Source organism: Hydra viridissima, unplaced genomic scaffold, assembly GCF_058129835.1.
Source record: "Hydra viridissima isolate aposymbiotic clone 2 unplaced genomic scaffold, HvirCarnegie_v1 scaffold_15, whole genome shotgun sequence".
NCBI lineage: Eukaryota > Metazoa > Cnidaria > Hydrozoa > Anthoathecata > Hydridae > Hydra > Hydra viridissima.
Window position 1 is genome coordinate 4,752,272 of NW_028324314.1, and position 8,332 is coordinate 4,760,603.

General features: G+C 26.4%; 1 protein-coding gene across 1 annotated transcript; it reads left to right on the forward strand.

Annotated features, from left to right (window-relative positions):
• The first annotated feature begins 1,122 nt into the window (after positions 1–1,122).
• Positions 1,123–7,961, forward strand: LOC145193587 (cytoplasmic tRNA 2-thiolation protein 2-like). Its single transcript, XM_090073048.1, has 20 exons — positions 1,123–1,225; positions 1,577–1,651; positions 1,743–1,821; positions 1,922–1,981; positions 2,130–2,190; positions 2,309–2,415; positions 3,659–3,765; positions 3,992–4,037; positions 4,376–4,465; positions 4,733–4,782; positions 5,014–5,095; positions 5,257–5,313; positions 5,495–5,529; positions 5,619–5,679; positions 5,868–5,913; positions 7,152–7,200; positions 7,429–7,466; positions 7,585–7,610; positions 7,705–7,766; positions 7,866–7,961. The coding sequence occupies exons 1-20, from the start codon at positions 1,167–1,169 to the stop codon at positions 7,903–7,905; spliced, it is 1,230 nt and encodes a 409-aa protein (XP_089929174.1). The 5' UTR covers positions 1,123–1,166; the 3' UTR covers positions 7,906–7,961.
• The last annotated feature ends 371 nt before the right edge of the window (positions 7,962–8,332 follow it).

An 8,332-nucleotide genomic window follows, 5' to 3' on the forward strand; every position in this document is an offset into this window, starting at 1 on the left:
CGAGTTTTATATTTATTTAGTTAACACATTCTAAAGATTGTATAAATCTTCCTTTTTTACAACATTTCATAAATACATTTATAGCTTCAATTTTCTTCTTATTACTGGAAAAATTCCTTTATAAGTTTTGTTAAGCATACTCTTTACCTTATGCGAAAAAATTTTGTAATTTGTTTTTTTTTGCTGGTTGCGTTTTTTGTGAAAGCACTGAAAAAACTTAGGGAATCATTTGAAAAAAACTCAGGGAATCATTTGAAAAAAACTTCCTCTGTGTTGTTTTTTTTTAAATATAACTTTTTAACAGTTAATTTTTTCTCAATTGTTTTATCGTGTTTGGCAGTAGCAAGGTTAAATCAGTTTCCAGTGCTTTTGATTTGAATGATTCCTTGACTTTTTTTCTTAATTGCCTTATGTAAGAAGAATACATCTGATGTCATAAATATGTAAAAATGACAACTTTATAACAAACTTAACAATTTTTTTGATAAGAATAAAAATAAAAAGTTGTATATAGTAATTAGTTGGTTGAGATGATGAAAGTTCTTTGTATTGTTTTATTGATATCTATGTTTTATTGGTATATTTTTTTGAATAAGACAACTGCTATTTCTTGATCCAAAAAAGTTTTTGGGGTACTGTTAGTTATCAAAATTTGTTAAATCGTGTTGTGAGTTAATTACTATAATTGCTAATTTTTTGATAACTTTTTTACGTTATTTTTTGGTATTACTTTTGAAATTTTAAAAAGTTTTTCGTGTTGCTTATTTAATTTTTTTAATTTTTATTTATTGCTTTATCATTCTTTATCTAAGTGTCATAAAGTATAAAAAATATTTCTACTAAAAATTATTGCCATCAGAAGAATAAAAAATATTTTCATTGGCAAGTTTTGTTGCTATTTTAATAATTAAAGAATTGTTTAACAAGGAAATTAACAATTTGCTTTTAGTATTTAAAGTACAACTTGGTAAAATTGATGGTTTTGGGCCAACATTTAAAATATGTTAAATGAATTTAAGTTATCTTTGAATAATCATGATGAAATAGAATTTTGTTTGCAGAAATTTTATCTTTTCTTTGTAAAGAATTTAAAATAAACAAATAAAAAACTTTAAATGTTTAATTTTATTGATTTTCAAATTTTCTTTTTAGTATTTTTAATAAAAATGTGTGAGGCCAACTCTGAAAAGCACAGTGCAGAAATGATCTATAGGAAAAAGATTTTGTAAGTTAAGTTTTAAAAAGTTTTAATTTCTTGATCCATCATTCTTTAAGTTGTTATGAACTCTACTAACTTTTTATTGTAATTAAATTTTTAAAAGTTGGCTGGGTACCCAGAAAACTAAAAGAAATTTGTATGAAATATGCTAGAAAAGAAGAGCCACCCTAGAGTTGTTTTGTATTTTATGAAATTTAACAATGTTCAATTATTCTTATTATAAATAATTTGAAATTTGTTTTAATTTCCTAAAGAAATTTGGATTTTTGAATTTTGAATTATGTTTAAGATGAAGTTTTCCTCAAATAAAATCTTTATTGTGACATATTGTTAAATTTATGATTATGGGGTCATTAGCCCAGGTAGCTTATGCATGAAGTGCAAAAGTCAACAAGCTGTTGTCGTTGTGCGTGTTAATGATACTTTATGTAGGTATGACTGATTTCATCTTAAATTATTCTAATTATATCTAGTTATGCATTTTCCATTATTAAAGGTACCTTCTACAGGTATTTTTTTTTAGGTCATGTTTTTTGACATACACCACTCACAAATTTAGATCAACGCTTGGTAAATCAAAGTTGGTTAAAGCAAATGATCGTGTTAGGAATTACTCTATTTGATTAAAATATATTTCTTTAATGAATTTAAATATTTACTTAACATTAATAGTTTGAGGTGGTAATTGTTATTTTCTTCTAGGTTTTATTAGTTTTATCTGGTAGTCACTCATCCATAGCTATACTAAATCTTGTCAAGGAGGTTTGAATACTTCTTAATTAAATAAAATAAACGCATGTAGCATAACTATTTGTTGCACCTTTTTGTCAGTGAATTGCACATCATTTGGAAATCTTTTCTTTATATTATTATGTGGAGTAAAACAGTTTTAAAATTATTTTTTTCAAAGGCATTGAGTGAAGGAGCTCACAAAAGACTTCGTTTTTCGCCAGGAGCCATCTTTATAGATGGTAAAGCTCTTTAGTTTAAATGGAATCATTAGCTGTGCATTGTTTGTTTGTTTTTTTTATTTACACTTTTGTGTCTCTTATTTTTAAACGAATTTTTGTCTCTTATTTTTAAATGAAGAAAGCGTTACCCTACCAAACAAAACAGAATTTGAGCTTGGCATTCAAAATATACAAAAACTTGTTGAAAATTTTGGATATCCTTTTTATTGTGTACCTATATACCAGGTGATTTTTTTAATCTTTTTATTCACTTATGTAGTATTTTAGTGTAGCTGGATTTTTTTGCTTAATTGAGTCAAATAAAATTAAGAGATGTTTTGCCAATATTTTTTAAGTTTAATTTGGTAGTTAACTTTTAAACACTCTAAAGATAATTATTGAAATTATACCTAATAAAACATAAAAATTGAAAAATTGATAAAATCTAAAAATTATTTTAAATGACATCTTTATTATTTGGTGTGCCCTCTTTTTGATGAATTTTTCTACAATTGTTTGTCACAAAATTTTCATCCCTAAAGTTAGAATTCTCTACAGTAAGAATTGCACAGTTTTCTGATCAGGAAGTCTGTGTTAAACATTTCCTGCTGCTAGATATCTGTAGTGTTGAACCTTTCTTACTGAAAAAATCTGTGTAAAAAAGTTGCCTAAAAAATATTAACAGCTACAAAAAGCATCTTTTAAATATTTTAACCCTGATAATTAAATTTTAAATATTTTAATCCTGATAAAACTTTTTTTGAAAATCATTTGAAAAAAGATATTGGGTTAATTATTTATCATGTTGGAAGCCATGATAAAATTTTGTAAGTTTTTAAATATATTTGTAGTAAAATGATGGTTACCAATCATGCAAAATGATATTTTTTGATGATTACTGTAATGTTCAAAAAATCTTTGTATATTAAATGAGTTATTGATCTGAGTTAATGTTCTTTTTTCAAAAATTTTTTGTATATCAAATGAATGTAAAAAAGTTTATTTAAAATTGTAACTAAAATTTAAAATTGCAAATGATGGAAGGTTGACATAATCTTCTTATCTTTTAGGTCTTTTCACCTATGTAGTTACATGGAATACTGTTTTATCAGTAAGTTGAAAGCATATAAAAGCAATCATTGATGGTTGCCTAATACTTTTTTTTTTTTATAACCAACAAGATAGATACAAAGATTAATTCTCAATAAATGCTTCTGGAAGAAAATTATGTTTTTGGAATAAAATTTAAATAATTTTGATTATTTGCAAAGTTTGATAAAAAAAAATTGATTATGTAGCAATAAAAACTTTTACTTTGAAAATCTTCTAAAATGATCCAATAGGCAATAAATCCAGTTACATAGTACATTATAAATCTGGTTAAATAGTAAATTTTAAATCCGATTATATAGTAAATTATAAAAAAAATGATTGATTTTTAAATAGTTAAATTTTTTAAGTACTATTAACTTTTTATTTTAAATTTCAGAATTTTCATTCTGATGCTGTTGATGACAGTAACAAAAATTACTTTTGTCAAGCATTCACCCAATTGACAACACTCACTGCAAAAGTTCATTTTCTGTCTATAGTCAGGTATTGGTTTATAGAAAATACGATTTAACATATAATTCACGAAATTTATCTTACAGTTCATGAAATTTATCTTATAGTTCACAAAATTTATCAGTTAACAAATTTGCTTTTACAATTTTCATTTGCATTACAAATTTTGGCTGGTACCAGGCTAAATAATTTTTTAACCAAATTTTCTTATTTCTAATCTTTTATATACTGTATATATATATATAAAATTTTTTAGAATGTCTGCTGTTGTTGCTACTGCTCGTAAGTATTCTTATACAAAGGTAAATAAATAGTGGTTTTTATATTGTTTTTCATGAAAATTTAAAATTTCTTTAACTAATTTACTGCCAACTATGAGTTAACTTGTAGAACTTTCTAAAGCTAATAATGAAATTATTTATTACAGTTGATCACATTAATGTATCTTATTTCTGGTAAATTTTAAAATAAATCTAAAAGTTTGCTACATTAAATGCCTAGCTCATAAAGATATATTTTGTAGCTTTATATTACAATTTATTTACAAATATTAATAGGTATGATGAACCAGTTTTTGAAAATGTTGCTCAGCAGCGTGTTAATTGATTTTTTCTAAAAGAATTCTAAAAATAATTTTTAGATAATGATTGGTGATACTGCAAGTGATTTATCAATAACACTTCTTTGCAACATTCTGCAAGGAATTGGTGATGCTGTTCCAGCTGATATTGTAAGTTATTTTCTAGCATTAGTATATTTCATAACAAAATTTAAATTACTATTTGTGTAGTTAACAGTAACACTTGTGAAAAAAAATCGTTGTGTATTGCACTCCATGTACTCCATGCACTCCAATATGAATGTAAATTGCAGAAATTTTCAAACATTTAGTACCTTTCTTTTACACAATCAAAATTATAAACAAATTGCAAACTCAACAAACACACTGCTATTGAAAAAGCTGTTATTGAACCTGTTTTTACCTATTTTATTTTAGGGGGTTGCTGACAAGAGGTACGACAACATAACTGTAATACGTCCATTAAGGTATTTTGTGTAATTATGTTATGAGCCTAATGAAGTTGCTTGATATATTTTCTTTGTTAAGCTGGAGTATTTTATTGTCTTTCTTATAAGTTGCATTCAAAAAAATCCTTTTGTAAATTATTTTTCAGAGTAATTTAGGGTGTCTTGTTTTTGAACTTTTAAGCCTAAAAGATTGATTTTTTAAATTTATTTTTACAACTTATGTTTTTCTTTTCTTTTTTCATTTTAAAGGGAGTTTAGTTCTAAAGAAGTTGCATTATACAACCGGTTTAACCATCTTAACTTTATTGCAATGCCTAATATATTGACCAAGGTTGGGTATTTATTCTCAGTGGCTCTTAAGTTATTCTTTAGATACTAATTGAATCAGTATTAAAATATAGAATATATAATAAAAAATGGCTAATAAAAGGTGAATGAATTTTTTTACTTTTAAAAACTATGTGTTTAATATTGTTCAAATATATCTTATAGAAAGGGCCAGGTTCCTGCATTCAACGTCAGACTGAAGAATTTGTAAACAGCTTGCAGGTAAGAATCCCAAGGTATTTTAAGTAAGGATAAACTTTCATCAAGTTCCAAAAAATAACGTAAAAAAATTATCAAAAAATCAGAAATAATAGTAATTAACTCACAACACTATTCGTTGAACTAATTCATTGTTCTTAACTCTTAAAAACTAAAGCCTAATATTTTGCTTTCTGTTTTACAGGCAGAATTTCCTTCCACTGTTAACACAATTTTTAGGTAAGGATTTCATTTATTTTAGTTTTGTGATTTTTTTTAAGGAGTTGTTTTTTATTCATCAAAAAAGGTCTTCTAAACTTACTTTACAGGACTGGTGACAAATTGTGTGCAGATCATGAAGTTTTAATTACTCCTTGTTTGCTCTGTCAGGTAAAGAGAGATTCAGTGTGGTGTGCTTTAGATTTAATTTCTTTAAAGCTACTGTTCTATGAAGCGTTTGCGCATCAGAAATTAAGATGTTTATCTTAAAAATTTCATATTCAGCAATTTTAAGATTTTTCGTATTGGATTACGTTTTATTAGTTTTTTTTGTGAGTACTTTTTTTGTTGAATAATAGAGGCCGAAAAGAAGCGAAGAAACAGATAGATCCACCCATTTCAGTTGTAAGTCATGTTGCTTTTTGGCATTAACGTTAATATTATTGACTATACTAAAGTGAGAAAGCCATACTGCATCCTTACTAGGTTTATAACTACTGGATCTCTAATAGGTCTGTATCTACTACATCCTTACTAGACATAGGCTAAGTAACGAAAAACTGCGTTCAAACGAATTTAATGAGAAGTCGAAATTTTACAAAACTTCGGAATACAAAGTTTATTAAGTAAAACTGCACTATGGTCTCACTCCCACCCAAGTCCTTATTTTGCAAAAAAAAAAAACTGTTTCTACTAGAACACGCTGGAACATCTAAAAAAAATCCTTACCAAACAGTCCCAAGAATCTTTACTTCAACCCAAATCTCCGCGCTTCCTCGTACCCCATACCTTCATATCCCTTTATTATTCTTACCAATGATGACAAAACTTCAGACATTTCACGCTGCTACATAAATGGCAAAGTAGTTGATGCATTGTATACCTTAAAAGATAAAACCCCATTTTCACACTTCGCACATCAAATTAATAAAATTTTTACGCATCATATGAGATTCATTTTAACTTCTTTATACCTAACACAATACTAAACAAATAACCTTTTCACTTCCAAGATGAGAAGGTTATAGAACCTTTGATATTATAACCCCTCCCCACCTTTTTGAACCAGGATTAGTCCTTCGTTTCTCTTAAGTATTTACACGGCCAACAAAAGCCTCTAATAAAAAAAAATTTGTAATGACTTTGGTTTTAATTACTTTTGGTTGGTTATTACAGAAAAGCGGAAAGAAAAAAATTTCATTCAACTTAACACAGCCTTAAGATAATTGAAACTTACAATACATCGTTATAGTAATAAACTAGACACTCGAAGTATTACTAAGAGTCATGAGTCAATTTAAAGATAAATATTGTTTAATCACATTAAAAAAAAACCTTGTTCTACCATAGGAATTTGGTCTTGTTAAAATTGGCATTATAAAAGTTGAACCTTAATTTTTATTTCGCTTAAATTTTGTAGATTCGTTCTGAACGAAGTCCAGCGTCGTTTAACGTCGACTTCGTGTTTAAAAATCAAACCCAGCCGAAAACTATTTTTCTTACTTAATAAACTATTTCTTACTTAATAAACTATTTCTTACTTAATAAACTATTTCTTACTTAATAAACTATTTCTTACTTAATAAAATTTCTGTCCAAAAAGAAATTGTGCTTTTAAAGTTTTTTTTTTTAATCTTTTAAAGATAAAACAAATATGACGCTTGATGATATTTCAAGTTCTCAAACGGAGAGGTCAGTCTGTAAATTGTTATGTTTTAAAAATTAGAAATTTTTTACACTAATAGATGGATGTTGATAAATTAAGAAACAGAAGTGTTTTGAGTTAATTTTTCTGATTTGCTAATGGTGACATTTTGTCAAATGTATAATGCCAAACTGCCATCTTAATAAAAGGTTATTATTAAGAGCGATCGTTTTTCCACAGCATTGCAATATGATGTGTGGAGTTTTTTTTTTTAGACTTACGTTAGACGATGTACAATCCAGTTTGTGTTATGGTATGTTTCTTATTAACATTATTTTTGCCAGCAGCGTTGTTTTTAAAAAAATTATAACAGCATTTTCTGATTAAATGTTAATTTTCCGCTTTTTATCTTGTTTTCCATCTTATTTTAGGATGCAATATAACTCTGAAGGAAATGGTATTATGGTTTCTTCTTTTTACTTCTAGTATAGAAATTAATGTTCGTTATAATTTTAAAACTCTATTTTTTAAAGCAATAATTTTTTTTAAAGAGCGGCAACTACGAGTTTTTGCCTCGCTCAACTCTGGAGAACATAAAAAAAATGAAAAATAGGTAAGTACAACTCCATTTTTTTTGTTTTATTTTTGCAGATTTTCCGAATCTGATTTTGATTTTACGGAATGCTGATAAATTTACCATTATTTATTTCAGGTACATGATGAAAAACGAAATAAAAGAATTCCTACTTTAGAATTTTTTCTTGAATTATTTTTTAATTAAGAGATTTGACTGCCCAACGGTTTAAAAGTTGTTTTGCTTAATCGACCTCAAACTCAGTTTCATTTTCATTTTAAGACATGTTCGTTCGTCATTTTCAATTTAAGATAAGAATGAATTTTTAAATTTATTAATAGTATTCTCATTTCTATGAAGAGAAGAAATTTTAAAAGAAAGAATTCTTTTATGATAACCAAAGAGTTAGACCAAGTTGTTGTCCATAGATCGCACTATTTAAAAACGGCGTAAAATACTTTAACCTTCAAACTGCCTTTAAAAAAATATACTGATATTCTGTGATGTGCCCTTTTAACGTTTGACTAGCTCTTCTATGGAATTCTTATAAGTTAACTCGTACTCATATTTATTCGTATATTCTTCTAATTCTAATTGCATTTTAT